General features: G+C 42.1%; 1 protein-coding gene across 12 annotated transcripts in view; it reads left to right on the forward strand.

Moving 5' to 3' along the window:
• The window catches only part of CDC14B (cell division cycle 14B), a 94,241-nt gene that overhangs the window by 27,055 nt on the left and 51,332 nt on the right, over nt 1-15,854 (forward strand). For 9 of the 12 annotated variants that reach the window (XM_046664135.1, XM_046664137.1, XM_046664133.1 and 6 more), the window contains exons 2-3: nt 14,007-14,097; nt 14,655-14,730. In XM_046664135.1, the coding sequence (XP_046520091.1) occupies nt 14,007-14,097; nt 14,655-14,730 (167 nt within the window). Of the gene's footprint in view, nt 1-11,650; nt 12,747-14,006; nt 14,098-14,654; nt 14,731-15,854 lie in introns of those variants that run through there. The other 3 variants (XM_046664132.1, XM_046664142.1, XM_046664138.1) reach the window with 3 other exon arrangements.

Here is a 15,854-nt window from a genome sequence, read left to right on the forward strand (position 1 = left end):
CGGGCTCAGGTGTGCAACTCCAAAGTTTCCCTCTGCGTTTAGGAGTAATTGCGGGGGGTTTAGGTAGGGTTCTGGTCACCTGTTTCCACCATCGCTCCTCTGTTGTGTGTTCGCTCCTGCCCTAGATGTGTGTAGTTGCTCTGGGGGCGTCCGTTGGAAGAAAGCCGCTTGCAGGTACTAGGCTGCTTGGTCGGGGTCGGAGAGTTTTCACCTATTTCCACATCCTCCCAGAGGAAAGTCCGTCCGCCTTCCGATGTATAGTCGCGTGGGTATCTCAGACGTCCTGAGATGCTGTCTGGATATCCTTTGTCAAGCGATAAGTGTCCAAATAATTGTAGACTCGAAGGGGGAGAGACAAAGAGGACTACTCACGGCGCCATCTTGGATCTTCCCTCTATTATTGTGTTATTTTTAATGTCTTCTTTTAGGTTTGTTAGTAGTTGCTTCATGAACTTTGGTGCTCCTGTGTTGGCTGCATAGATATTTATAAGCATTATTTCCTTTTGATGGAGTTTCCCTTCAATCATTATTGACTGCCCCTCTTTGTCTCTCTTTACCTAACTTATTCTGAAGTCTGTTTTGTCTGATATAAGTATTGCGATACCTGCTTTCTTTTGTTTGCCATTAGCTTGGAGTATTGTCTTCCACCCCTTCACTCTGAGCCTGTGTTTGTCATTGGAGCTGAGATGTGTTTCCCGGAGGCAACAAATTGTTGGATCTTGTTCTTTAATCCATCTTGCCACTCTGCGTCTTTTTATTGGAGAGTTCAGTCCGTTTACATTGAGGGTGATTATTGATGTATGAAGGCTTAATGCTGTCATTATATCACTTGTTTTCTGGTTTTCCTGCATTTCCTTTGTTTCTTGTCCTGTGTGTTCTGGTCTACCCATTGACTTTTGCAATTTCTTATGCTGTGTTTCTTAGCTTTTTCCTTATTTATTTTTTGTGTCTCTGTTCTGCTTTTTAGTTTAGTGGCTATGCTGAACTTTGTATTCAGAATCTCGTGCATAACAGTCCATTTTCTGATGGCCTCTTATTTCCTTAGTCTAAACTGATTTGGTGCCTTTCCTCCTCCCCTCCTAGGTTATTATTTTCATATCTTATTCCAACTTGTGGTGGGAGTTTGTGGTTAAAATGACCAGATTTTCCTTGTTTTTGGTGTTTTCCTTCCCTTTATCCTAATGCTATAGGTGAATATTTGCTGTCCTATTCTGATTCTATCTATTTGTCTCCTTACTCTGTCTTTTGTGATCCCTTTCTCCCTTTTTTTCTTTTTTCAGGTATGAGGGCCTTCTTGAGGATTTCTTTTAGGGGGGAGGTCTTGTGGCTATGAAGTCCCTTGGCTTTTGTTTGTCTGGGAAAGATTTAACTTCTCCCTCATACCTGAAGGGTATTTTTCCTGGATAGAGTATTCTTGGCTGAAGATTTTTGTCTTTTAAAGTTTTGAATATGTCATTCCATTTTCTCCTAGTTTGTAAGGTTTCTGCCGAGCAATCTGCTGAAAGTCTGATAGGGGTTCCTTTGTAGGTTATTTTCTCCTGCCTTGCTGCCTTGAGTAGTCTTTGTCATTCATTTTTGCCAGTTTCACTACTATATGCCTTGCAGTAGGCCTTTTTAGATTGACAGATCTAGGAGATCTGAAAGCTTCCTCCATACACATTTCTCTCTTTTGCCCTAGATTTGGGAAGTTCTCTGCTATTATTTCTTTGAGCACACTTTCTGCTCCATTCTCCTTCTCTTCACCTTCTTGGATACCTTTAATTCTTATGTTGCATTTCCTCATTGAGTTGGCTATTTCTTGGAGATTTTCTTCATTTCTTTTTAGTCTTAGTTCTCTCTTCTCTCTCTGGAGCCATTCAACCTATCTTCGATTATGCTGATTTGCTCCTCTATGGTGTCCACGCGAGCATTTGGGGAATCTGTATTTTGTTTTATCTTTTCCGTTGTATTTTTCATCTCTAGTATTTCTGATTGATTCTTCTTTATAGTTTCAAGTTGTTTTGTGAAGTAGCTGCAGAACTCGTTGAATTGTTTCTCTGTATTCTTTTACTTCATTGAGTTTTTTGACTATAGCTATTTTGAATTCATTGTCGTTTAGTTTACTTATTTCCGAGTCTTATTATGAGTCTATTTATGAGGACATATTTTGGGTATTTATCGTTTTCCCTCTGGTCTGGAGTTTTGATGAATTGCCACATGCTGGAAGTATGATTTTTCCGCATTGTGATATTATTTGGTTGCACTTACAGCCTATGGCCACTAGATGGGGGTCGAGAGCTGGTATTCTGAGCCCTCCGCCTTCAGTCCAGATGGGGCAGCACAGTGCTGGTTGGTGGGGTGGCGGGTGCTTGCTCTTCTGTGCAGACCCGGGTTTCCTGATCAGCTCCCGCTATCTGGTCTCCTGGCATCTTGGCTTGATGAGGTCACCCCATGTGAAAGCTTTCGCCTCGTTAGAGGGCTTCCCTCCAGGCTGCACGGGCCTGTGGGTGTCCTAGGTGATTCCATGGTGGTGCGGACCCTCCCCCACTCCTTCCCTCTTGGAGCCCCCCACCCCAGCCATCTCAGTCTTTAGGGGAGGTAGCGAAGTTCTCTCCCGCCCTGTTCCAGCTCCTCCGAGGGGGACTCCAGCCTCTTTGCCCTCTGTCATTTAGCTGCTGTGGGTCTCCGAGGATTCCTGTGCTATTAGGATATGTTTTGTTGGAATATGGTTGCTCACTCCGCCATGACGCTGAGGTCACTCTGCCGAGCCTCATTAGATTTTTGCAATCTGTCTGTAAAATATTACATTTAGTTAGTAAATATGTTGAAAGTCTCAGATAAGAGCAATTAATGGAGAATTACATAGCATTCAGTGACAAAGGAAACTAACGTCTAGAACTCTAATTTTGCTTTTTGTCACATAGCCAAATTCTTTGTTATATTAGTATTTTCTCCCAGTCAGTTGCTTTTTCTTTTTTTAATAACTTGTAGATTTACAGAAACAGAGTTCCTGCGTACTCTTCACCCAGTTTCAGTTTCCTCAAATGTTATCATTTGTATTAGCTTGCTTGGGCTGTCACAATACAGTGGACAGACTCGGTGGCTTAAACAAGAGGAATTTATTTTCTCACAGTTCTGGAGGGTGGAAGTCCAAGATCAGGGTGCCAGGAGGGTTGGTTTCTGGTGTAGCCTCTCTTCCTGGCTTGCTGTGTCCTCACATGGCCTTTCCTTTGGAGAAGGGAGTGAGATCTCTGGTGTCTCTTCCTCTTCTTATAAGGACAATAGTCCATTGGATTAGGGCCCCATCCTTATGACCTCATTTAACCTTAATTACCTCCTTAAAGGCACTGTATCTTCAAATACAGTCACATTAAGGGTTACAGCATCAACATATGAATTTTGGAGGGACACAATTCAGTCCATGGCATCGTCTTGCATTACCATGGTGCATTAAGAAACCAATACTGGAATGTCACTATTAAGTATACTCCAGACTTTATTCACAGTTCCCATTAATGTCCTTTTTCTATTCCAGGCTTCAGTCTAGGGTACCACATTGCATTTAGTTGTCATCTCTTTATAGTCACCTAAGGTCTGTGACAGTTCCTCAGTCTTTCCTTGTTTTTCATGACATTCACAGTTTTGAGAAGTACTGGTCAGGTATTTTGTATAATGTCCATCAAATTTTGTCTGTCTGATATTTTCTAATGACTAGACTCGATTTTTGGAATAAAATACTGCAGAGGAAAAAGTGCCCTCATCACATTGTATCAGCTGGTACATGAAATCCATGTGACGTCAGTGGTTAATTGTGGTCACTTGGTTAAAGGAGTGTTGGCCAGGTTTCTTCCTCTGTAAAGTTACTATTTTCCCCTTTCAATACTGTTTTCTTTAGAAGCAAGTCATTAAGTCCACCCCACACTCAAAGAGGGGAGAGGTTAAGCTCTACGTCTTAGAGGGAAGTATCTACATATTATTATTTGGAATTTTTCTGTAAGGAAGATTTGTCTCTTCTTCATTTGTTTATTCAATCACTTATTTATATCAGCATGGATTCATGCATATTTATTTTATACTTTGGGTTGTAATCCAATATTATGTTCTTATTTTGTTCCTCAAATTATTCCAGCTTTGGCTTTTGGGAGTTGTTTCTGGTTGGCTCCTGTATTCCACTCTCTCCTCACCCCATTTCTAAAAATATTTTTATGGTGTCTTTTGTAAGCTTATCAAATCCTTTCCCTTTATCGCTTTTGCATTTTGTGTCTCAGTTTCGGACTTTTCTTAAACATCCAAAGATAGGCATCAGTTAGGATAGTCTAGGTTATGTTGTGATGACAACCCCAAAATCTTACTGGAATCTAACAAGCAAAGTTGTTTTTTTTTGTTTATGACACACACCCATCATTGGTTAGGTAAGAACTGTTATAAATCTTACTCTCGTGACCCAGGCTGGTAGAGCACAGCTACTATGTATATAACTTTTTATGGAGTATAACATAACATAGCTGAAGTCTTATTTATTTTATAATATATACATATATCTATAATATATGTAATAGTAATGCCTACATACACAGAAATGTGCACAAAGTGAACAACTCAGTAGACAGCTTGTGTACATCATGGGTAAGTACCTAGCACGTACACTGAGAAAGAGAACATCACCACACCTCAGAAACCACCTCCTTGTGCCCTTCCTAGTCACTACCCTTTCCCAGGATAAACACCATCCTAATTTTTATTGCTATAAATTTGTCTGGCCTTTGAAATCTATATAAATGGAATTATACTGTATGTACTCTTTTGTGTCTGGCTTCTTTCACTAAACAATATGTCTGTGAGGATCATCCATAATGTTGTGCATGGTCACAGTTCATTCATTCATTCTTATTGTCATATAATATTCCATAGTAAGAAAATACCAGTGTTTCAATCTACTGTTTCTGGACATTTGGTTTGTTTTCAGTTTTTGGCTATTACAAACAATGATTCCATGAACCATTTTTTGTACCTTTCTTGGTGAACATGTCTTTGCATTTCTGTTGTATATATACCTAGAAGTGCAATTACTAAGTCATAAGATGTGTGATATTCCGCCCTGGTGGTCTAGTGGTTAAGATTTGGTGTTCTCACTGCTGCGGCCAGGTTCCTTTCCTGGCTAGGTAACCACACCACCTCTCTGTTGGTTGTCCTACTGCGGTGGCTGCATGTTACTGTGATGCTGAAAGCTAAGCCACTGGTATTTCAAACACCAGCAGGGTCCCCCATGGTGGGCAGGTTTCAGGAGAGCTTCCAGACTAAGACAGAGAAGAAAGAAGGACCTGGCCACTCATTTCTGCAAAAACTGGCCACAAACCTTATGAATAGCAGTGGAGCATTGTCTCATATAGCACTGGAAGGTGAGAGGATGGCACAAGAAAGACTAGGCAGGGTTCCACTCTGCTGTACACAGGGTCACCAGGAATCTCAATCTGACTCCACAGCACTAACAACAAAGATGTGTGATGTTCATTTTTCGTAGATACTGCCAGTTTCCTAAAATGGTTGTATTGTGTCTACAATCTTGAATGCTACTGGACGGAGGGAGAGAAAGTTCTGCAGGGTTTTGCACCATCAGTTAAGTAGGCTGTCGTGAAAGTGATATATTTCACTTCTGCTCATTTAAGAAGTCAGGATGTGCAATCCTACCTTGGCCTGGAATGTAAGGAACCAGCACTATTGTATTCAGGTTTTTAATCCAGGTAGAATTTTTTGTGTGTGTGTGAGTAGTGTGACAGGAGACAATTTTGAGGCAGATCCTTTTCTTTAGATTGTTGTTTAACCATCTCCCACAGATTTTAATATGAATTCTTCTTCTTTTTTTGCTGAAGAAGATTTGCCCTGAGCTAACATCTATGTCAATTTTCCTCCACTTTGCATGTGGCTTGCCACCACAGCATGGCTGCTGATGAGTGGTGTAGGTCTGTACCCAGGAACTGAACCTAGGCTGCCAAAGTGGAGTGCACCAAACTTAACCACTAGGCCATGGGGCTGGCCACTTTGAATTCTTCTTGCTGTTAATTTTAAAGTAATTTGTGTTGAATTCTCCTTTAATGTCTCTTTATTGCAGGTTATTTAGAAATAGGGTCTAAACATTTGCAGGTTGATAGATTTTATTGTGTTACTATCTTTTCATCAATAAATTTCAAGTTTTATTGTGTTGTGGTCCTTGTATGTTCTGAATGTATGGTCCTGCTTTCCAGAATTTGTTTTGATTTCCTTGTGACCTAATAGATGACGACTTTGGTGAATATCCTGTTCTTTGAAAAGTTAGTGTTCTCTGTTGAAAACAGTTCTCTATATTTACTAGATCAAGCTTCTAATTCCTTATTTTATTTTTTGGAGATGTGTTAGTCTTCTGTGATTATGGATTTATTAATTTTTCCTATTTTCATTAGTTTTTGCTTTATAGATTTAAATCTGTTGTCATAAGATGTGTGATTGTTGTGTTCTCTTGGTGGATTATATCTTTACTCATGAAGCATCTTTGTCTTTTTATTGCTTTTTGCTGTGAATTCTGTTTCCTCTGATACTGATACTGCTCTCCCCACTCTCTTTCTCCTAGCAGCTGTGCAGCATACCATGTTCTATCCTTTCACTTAAATTTTTTCTATATGGTTTTGTTTTGGTTGTGTGTATTAAGCAATATACAGCTTGAATTTTTTAATGCAATTTGAAAATCTTTTAATAGGTGAATTTAAATATTTTGCATATTTTATTATTACTGCTATATTTGGACTAACTCCCACCACTTACTTGGTTTTCTGTTTGCCATGTTTCTTCTTGCTGTTTGGTGCCTTTATCACATTTTCTTAGCTTGTTTTCTCTCTTGCTCAGATGATTTGGAAGTAATGAAAACTATTACATTTCTTCTAGTGGCTCCCTTTTAAAAAATTCATTTATAAAATATTACAGAAATATAGGTGAGTATGGAGACTAACATGATGTTGGGGGAGGATGACTGGGACATCTTCAGATAAGATTACTCTTTTCCCCACCTTAGTTCTAGACCAATTGATTGAGAAACATAGGAGTTAAACAGATAAAGATTAAAATGTAAGCTTTATTATTGATAAAATTATGGGGCTTGGTTTATATCTGTGCATTTACATCTGTAGCCAACTGGAACTAATGCAAGCAGTCACTGGCACATCGGACAACCACAAGGATAAATTCCAGATGGTATATCTGCAAACTAGTGGAGCCCCATCATCCTAGATCCTTGGGTGGCTCTGTGGAAGACCCTCCTCCACCCAGTCTGTGATGGACGTGTAGCACCAGCAGGAAATAGCCTCTGTTGTCAATTAAACCACTGAGATTTCAGGGGTATTTGTTACAAGAGTTTATTCTAATAAACTCAGTTTATCATAGGGCATAGAGCAGACCAAAACCATACTCACTGTAGGTAGGTCTGAAAAGAGGAGCAAGGATGGGGCTGCCCCGTGGCTGAGTAGTTAAGATCGCGTGCTTCACTTCCACGGCCCGGGGTTTTGCCGGTCCAGATCCTGGGCACGGACATGGCACTGCTCATCAGGGCACGCTGAGGTGGCGTCCCACATGCCACAAATAAAGGGACTCACAACTAGAATATACAACTGTGTACTGGGGGGCTTTGGGGAGAAAAAGCAGAAAAAAAAAGGAGCAAGGAAAGACAATTAGTTTTATTCTTCTGTGAATTTCTTACTCCCATCCTCTGCCTCTTTATTTGTTGGGTGTTAGCTTTTTTCTCTCTGATTTATAATTTTTTGTAAATTTTGCATATTAATCCTTTGTTGCGTTTATGCATTGTACCTATCTTGTAATCTGTAAGTTATCTTTTAAAATTTTGTTTATGGGGTCTTGTGTTGAACAGAAGCATTAAATCTTCATGTAATCAAATTTCTCAGTATTTTGCTTTATTGTTTGGACCTTTTATGTATTGTTTAAAAAAAAATCCATCCCTGTTCCACTGTTATAAGTTCTTTTTCTTTTTTTTAAAGATTGGCACCTGAGCTAACATCTGTTGCCCATCTTATTTGTTTTTTTTTAATTTTCTTTCTCCCCAAAGCCCCCCAGCACATAGTTGTATGTTCTAGTTGCAGGTCCTTCTGGTTCTGCCATGTGGGATGCTGCCTCAGCATGGCCTGATGAGCGCTGCTAGGGCCGGCCCCCGTAAGTTATTTTTCTATAATCTAAAACTTGTAAAGCTTTTCTTCTCGTATCTAGGCTTTTAAATCCACCTGAGATTTTTTCATCTTTGGGGGGTTGGTGGTGTATGATGTGAGATAAAGATAAAACTTCCTCTTCTCACCCCTGAGACTAAGGACAACCAATTGTCCCCACACCATATTGAGTATTCTTACTTTTCCCATTGATATGTAATGCCACTTCTCTCATATATGGTCTTTGTCTGGGCTTGTCTTTACCTTTTGTCTGTTATATCTGTGCCAATACTACACTGTCTAAATTATTCTAAGTTTTAAGATTTGGTAGGGAAAAGGCCCCTTCTTGTTTGTTTTCAAAACGGTCTCAGTTCTTCTTGGCCCTGTGATCTTCTAGATTGATTTTAGGATCAATTTGTCAGATTCCACAAAAAGCTCCCTTGAGATTTTGATAAGGATTGCATTTAGTTGGAGGGAAATTACCATCTTTTGATATTGAGTCTTCCTATTTATAAATCTGCTTTCTCTTTCCATATATCCATAGAGGATATACACATCTTTTTTTCCTATTATATTTCATAAGTGGGTTATTACAAGTATATAGAAAACTCTTGGTTTTTGTGTTAATCCTCTATATCCAGAAACTTTGCAAAAGTTTATTAGTTTATTTATTCTAATAGTTTGTCTCCAGATTCTCTTGTGTTTTGTAGGTAGACAATCATTGTGTACAAATAAGGACAGTTTTGTTTCTTCCTTTCCAATTCTTCTCTCTCATGACTTTTTCTTATTTTGGCTTCCGCTAGCACTTCAGTTATTACATTGTTAAACAGAAGTAATTGATAGTAGAAATTTTTTTATAAAGTTAAAGCATGAAGTATGATATTTGCGAGCGGTAGTTGGGAAATAATCTTTATCAGGTTTAGGAAGTTCTCTTTTAGCCGCCTCATTGTACAGAGAATTGGGAATGATTTGATTTTAATGACTCCTTTTTCTGTATTTAATGAGATAATTATGTTTCTTTCCTCTATAATCTACTCCATGATGATGGACTTTTGTATTTGACCCACTGGTAAGATTAATTTTATTTTCACATGCTATTGGCCAGTTGTATTTCTTTTCTTTTTTTTTTTTTCAAGATTTTATTTTTCCTTTTTCTCCCCAAAGCCCCCTGGTACATAGTTGTTTATTTTTAGTTGTGAGTCCTTCTAGTTGTGGCATGTGGGATGCCGCCTCAGCACGGCTTGATGAGCCGTGCCATGTCCAAGCCCAGGATCTGAACCGGGGAAACCCTGGGCCACTGAAGCAAAGTGCGCGAACTTAACCACTTGGCCATTAGGCCCACTCCTTTTCTTAATTGACTATTCATAGCCTTTATAGATTTTATTTTCTATTGGTTGTTCTATAGCTGTGTGGATACTTTTTATCTGTTGAGATGATTAACTCTTTATTATATATTTTCCCCAAAGTTTGTTTTTCCCTTTATGGCTTGAGTTTTGTGTCATGCTTAAAAATCACCCTCCATGGTAAATTGTAAAATTATTCACTGTAATTTTTATAGTTATCTGACAGCTTTTAAAAAATTATGTTATCTAGTATTTGTTTTACATAGTATGTGAGATTGGAACCTCATTTTCTTTTCATACATGTAGACTTTTGTCCCTTATTAAGGCCTTCTTTGTTCCTGATTTGAAATAATCAGTTTTTTCATACACTGAGATTTCATACATGCCTGAGTCCATATTTGTATATTGCTGTGCTAAAATCATAATGTTTTAATTACTCTTGCTTTATATTAAGGCAAGTCTCTAAGGCAGGGACTTAAAGATCTCAGGCTTCAATCAAATTTGCCTGTGTTCAAATCCTAATTCTGCTACTTTACAACAGGCTTTGTGACTGCTCAACTTAGTCACTTTTGCCTCTTTAAGGTTAGGTTTCCTTTCCTGGAAAATGTTGATAGTAGTAGTAGTATCTACCTCATAGGTTGTAATGAGATTAATACTCCTAATCTTTTCTATTAAAAAGTAGCTACTGTATTATCATTGCCACTTGACTCCTACATATATTTCTCAATTGGTTTTAGAACATACCCCTCTCTGTTTTATGATTATCCCCCAAATATCTAGTTGTTATGCAGGAAAACGTTTTCATCTAACAAATATTTATTAAAGGAAAAAGTAGCAATTTTGAGGCCTGAAACCCAAATTTGACTGCAGACAAATTTGGTTGAAGGATGGATTTTGAATGTTTTTGTCAACATTTAAAATCATGAGATTTCATTTCCTTCTACTGTATCATATTAGTCAAAGAAGCAGGAGGGGTGACATTATGTGACGGATATATAGGTGAGAAGGTTTATCCTCTCAATCCTTCAATTTTCTGTTTTTGACAACAAACACATTAGAGGGAGGATACATGGGTTTACAATAGGATTATAAGTTTAATTATGAACCTTTAAGCAAAATGTTGTAAAGAGCCCTATATCTAGCTCCAGATTTCTAATAAATAGCTCTCATCCCAGCACTTTAGCTTCTGTAAGAAGTTTATTGCACTAGTACTGTAACAATAAAATACGGAGAGTATATTGTGCAGAGATAATTGGACCTCAAAAATCAGTGATCTCCTCAGCCCCACGTAATACATACGGTATGCCCTAGGGAATTGAATTCCAGGTTTGGACTTGGAGGGGAAACCTCTTCCCACTTCCATCTAGCTGATTCCAGTTTTATTTGGGTTTGTTAAAAGAAATTGGATTGCAAGCGATAGTAGAAACCAAAAGAGATTATTAACCACTTACATTGTTTAAATGTGTGCAAAGGACATTTTCCAGGTTGCCTTATACTGTGCCTACTGTACACTTCATATCTTGAAGCGTTGGCTTTGGAAAAATGTTATTAGCCTGTAAGTTTACTTTTCAAAAGTGTCATAATTTTGAATAGGTAATATATGGTACAAAATTTGAAAGTGAGGAAAAGGCGTAAATCTCTTACCCTTCCGTACTTCCACACACCCAGTTCCCCGTGAAATGGCGTGCACTACTACCAGTTTCTTGTGAATGCTTCCGGAGATTTGCTGCGCTGCATTTCACACGCAGCCGTATACACGTGTGTCTGTGCCTTAGACACGGCACATGCAGATGCAGGGTTTGATTTCAGCCTTGGAGGCGCTGCCCGTTGCTCCGCGTGCACCGGGGGAGGCCTCCTGAGCTGGCAGGGTGCGCCCGGCCACAGCCAGGCCACGGGGCGGCCACAGCCGGGCCACGGTGCGGACACAGCACGGCCACAGCCAGGCCACGGGGCGGACACAGCCAGGCCACAGTGCGGACACAGCCCGGCCACAGCCGGGCCACAGTGCAGACACAACCGGGCCACCGCGCGGACACAGCCGGGCCACAGCCAGGCCACGGGGCGGACACAGCCCGGCCACAGTGCGGACACAGCACGGCCAGAGTCGGGCCACAGCGCGGCCAGAGCCGGCCACAGTGTGGACCCAACCGGGCCACAGCCAGGCCACGGGGCGGACACAGCCGGGCCTCGGCTCGCCCCTGCGGTTTCTGCCGGTCTGGGGGAAAAACTGCACCTTGTAGTTTAATTTGCATTTTTGTTATTTTGCAATAACAAAGTTGGAGCTGGGCGTCTTCTTGCGATGAATTTAAAATACTTTCAGTTTCTCTCCTGGCTCTGTGTCTGTGGCCGGGAAGACCTTTCAGAGACGTGCGTCCCCGGCGCGGTCGGCTCGGCCTCGGCTCGGCCGCAGAAGGGCCTCCTCGCCGGGGCGTGCGCGGCCCCCGCTTCCGGGGCGGCCTCCGGGCGGGCGCTGCCGCGCTGCTGCTCCGTTCACGGGGAGCCTTGGGCAGGTTTTCAGGGATTATCCAAATGACGCTTTTCTGTAGGAAACTTGGAAAAATACCGGAGGGAGTGAGCGCGGCCACAATCGCAGCACCATTACGTGGGAGAAAACGGGGGCCGTGCTGATCTTGAGGGCTCCGCCGAAGACCGCGCTAGGCGCGCCGGCCGAGAAGGCACCGGCAGGGGTGTCGCCCTGGGGCGGGACGGCGGTGCCCCGCCCTCCCGGGTCTGAGGGGCAGCCTCGGGCCTCTGCAGCCTCCGCCGCCTCGGGGCCAGGCTCACCTCTGACCCCTGAGCCGGGGCCGTGCCGCAGGCGCCCGCCGCGCTCCCCGCTCGGCACCCAGCGGGGGCCGGGCCGCGCCTCGGCCGACGGGCTGCTCCGCCCGCCCGCGCGGCGCCCCGGGGGCGGCGCCCGGCAGCTCCTCGCCGCCCGTCGGTCGGGGAGCCCTTCCGGCGCAGCGACCGGGCTGTTCCGAGGCGCGCGTGCCTCTGGCTGCGGCGCGGGCGGGCGGGCGGGTGGGGTGCGCTCCCCGCCGCCGCCGGGGCGGGGCCGTCGGGGCGTCCTGAGCTCCGGGGCGGCGCCGCCCGCGTGGGCTCGCCCTTTAAACTCCGCCGCGAGCCGCGGGGTGTGGGCGGCGCCGCCTCTCGGCGGGCTGTCCCCGGCGCAGCCCGCCCTCCGGATGCCGCGGAGTCATGAGCCGGGAGGGCGCGGGGCCCCCCGTGGTGGCCGAGGTGATCCGAGGTGAGTGGGGGCTGCGGCGCCGTCTCCCGGGCGCGGGGGGCCTCCAGGACCGCGGGCCCCGCGGGGAGGCTGGGGCGCGTCCGCACGGACGTGCGCGGCGGGGACCCTCGGGTGCCCACCCCCTGGCCGGTAGGGGAGCGGAGCTCCGGACCTCCGGGAGCAAAACCCTGGGCCCTGAGCCCGGGGGTCAAGGGTCGCTTGCGGTTGGCAGGGAGTAAGCTGGGTCGTCACTGGGGTGTTTGTGGTTGTGAGACCACAAACATTTCTGGTTGAGGAGTTTACAAGGAAGTAAAGCAATTGTGTAAGTTGAATTGCAGACAAAAATTGTTCAAATTATCGTTTGGGGAAAGGATGCCAGCTGGCGTCCTTTCTTTCTTACTGTTTTAAAGGCTGTACTTGATTTTGCCTCAATTTCAGTGTAAGTGTCCCACCGGCATTGCTGGTGTTACTGCTCCTACTATGTACTGCGGATGACTGCTTCACCGAGGGTTTTAGGCAACTTGGCGGGGCGGGGCGGGGCGGGGGAGGAAGGGTGGAGCCTCTGAGCGTTGCTGCCCTTTCCTATTCTTGCCAAACCTCAGGGCAGCCTAACTGCGTACTTGCAGCGCAAGTTCATCTCACACTGGGCATGCGGAAACCTCTCATTGCTTTCCTTGTCATTAGTCTAAAAATCACTACAAAAGTAGTTACTCCATATTAAAACAAGTAGTGATCCCTAAGAACAGTTGGATAAACATATGGTTTGTTTTGCTGTTTGTGTTTTGTAGCCGTATGTGTTAATTTTGAAGCAATTTCGATAGCGTTCTTTCTCTCCTATTTTTTTAAAAAATACATTTTCTTATTGAAATGGTTTTTTAGGATGTCTTGAAAACATAGTGGAACATAGTGAAAGTCATCTAGGTTGACGGCTAGCCATCAAATGCATGCTGCCATTTGCTGAAGTGTCTTAGTCCACAAACCTAAAGTTTTGTGATAAGAGCTTCCTCTGGAAGTCAAGCCATGTCTTTATGTGAAAAGTCACTTACCACTATTGAAACTTTAAGGTTAGAGGCAATTTCTCCTTTAAAAACAATTGCTTGCTTATTGTTACCCCCCAAAATAGCCAGAATATTTTGAAATTACCCAGTGGCAGCCTTACCTTCTGAAACATGAATGAAAAAAAAATAAAAAGTTGACTTTATCCGAGAAGAGTTGCATCATGATATAGGAAATGTTTTTTAATAACCTTAAGGAAGGAACATTGCAATTTTTCCATTTCAGATCGCCTTTGTTTTGCCATTCTCTACAGCAGACCAAAGAGTTCATCAAATGTACATTATTTCAGCATAGATAATGAACTTGAATATGAGAAGTAAGTATTGCTTTTTAAACAATTACTAGTAACTTTTTTTATTTTGAAGAATCTAAAGGTATGTTTATAAATAGGATAGCCTTGGAAAATTAGGACTCTGTTGATTGATAATTGCAGGATTTTTTTTTTAGCCTCTTGGTAATAAAATAGATCCTTAGGGAGAAAATCGAAATGAAAGAACCTTCCTAAATTTAACAGTTTGTATTTGAAATTCTAATAGTTTACAGTACAATGGAATACAAACTAGTGTACTAAGTAAGATCTTGTATTTTTGCCAGTGGAAAAATATGTGTGGAAAAGCATCTTTTTGATTCAGAGGTGTTTTCATAAGTTATTTGATGTTAGATTCAGGTGCTGTAGCGCTTGTCCTATTTTTTTAATAGGCATTGTTTACCAAAATACTTCTTTTACTAGTAAGGCAGTACCTTTAAATTGTATGACTGACAACAGTTTGGTGTATTCTTTCTTATCTTAATTTAATCTTTTAGCTCCAAAAAGGCATTTATTTTCAGAGCATCTAGAATATACATGTACTTTTTTGTTTTTCATTTTTAAAGCTTCTACGCAGATTTTGGACCACTCAATCTGGCAATGGTTTACAGATATTGTTGCAAGATAAATAAGAAATTAAAGGTAAAGTCTTTTTCATTTAAGATTTGACTTAAGTAATCATTGTTAGCTTGATCTTGGGAAGAGAAAAGTAAGGAAAACATATCTGTGTTTGAAAAGGAAATGTCCTGTTTTTCAGTGCAGTGGCGTTTGGGACATAACACATGGTTTTTGTTATAAAGTCATTAGTGTGCCTTTTTGTTTTCCAGAGTTTTGATTGAATGGTTTAAGTTTGGGTCTTTTGGTTGTGGTTTGGATTGGTAATGCTCAATTGCTTGGAAAGCCAAAGTAGAAGTTGGTGAACTTCTTACTGTTGGACCTAATGGAACTGACACCTGACGAGAGAACCTTCCCTTGCTTTGGTCATTGCTCTGCCTTCGATACGGAGTGCTAGCAAACTAATGAAGGACAACTGGCTCATCTTACTTTCTCTCGTTCTGCCTTGAATCTGCCGTGATCATCTACTTGTGATTCTTTGCCTTGACCCTTTACACAGACGCTTGAGGAGCAGGGCAGGCAAGGGCAAGCGGCATACTTTGAGCCTGTATCACTGAGTTACAAAAGTGTGTTTCTGTTAGTTTGAACTTAGACCCCATTCGTTTTTGTAAAAAAACTTTGAATTATTCATCATACACAGTAAGAAGTGTTTATGTGCAGGTGGAAGTTCCAAATTAGTCACTGTAAATTCTCCAGGAGAAAATACTGGATTTGGGGACAGGTACTTTCTAAAAACACCTTTAGTCAATTGATTACTTACCAGACTACTACACAGAAGAAATAGTTTATTTTCAATTAAAAGTTAAATTATATTGAAAGCTTAGGGGTAAGGCAGATTTTTTTTCTTTGAGCATTGAACCTAAAACCCCACATCGTAAATGTTAGAAGCACCTGTCAGATGAGTTACTAATGTGTAAAATGGAAGCTGTAGCATCGCTGTTTCTTTTTGCATTATGTGTGTATTCATTACAGAGTTGTGTAGAGATGGTGACTCTTCTGTCTGGATTTTATTTCTCCTCTCTTGAATAGGAATATAAGCATTTATAGCCTTGTATGTTTATCACCCACCCCGACTCCCTGTACTCTTCCGGTTGCTAGTGGCAGGTCCTTTGTTTATACAGGGCTAGGAAGCTAAAAATATTTCCCTCTCC

Source organism: Equus quagga, chromosome 6, assembly GCF_021613505.1.
Source record: "Equus quagga isolate Etosha38 chromosome 6, UCLA_HA_Equagga_1.0, whole genome shotgun sequence".
Lineage (NCBI taxonomy): Eukaryota > Metazoa > Chordata > Mammalia > Perissodactyla > Equidae > Equus > Equus quagga.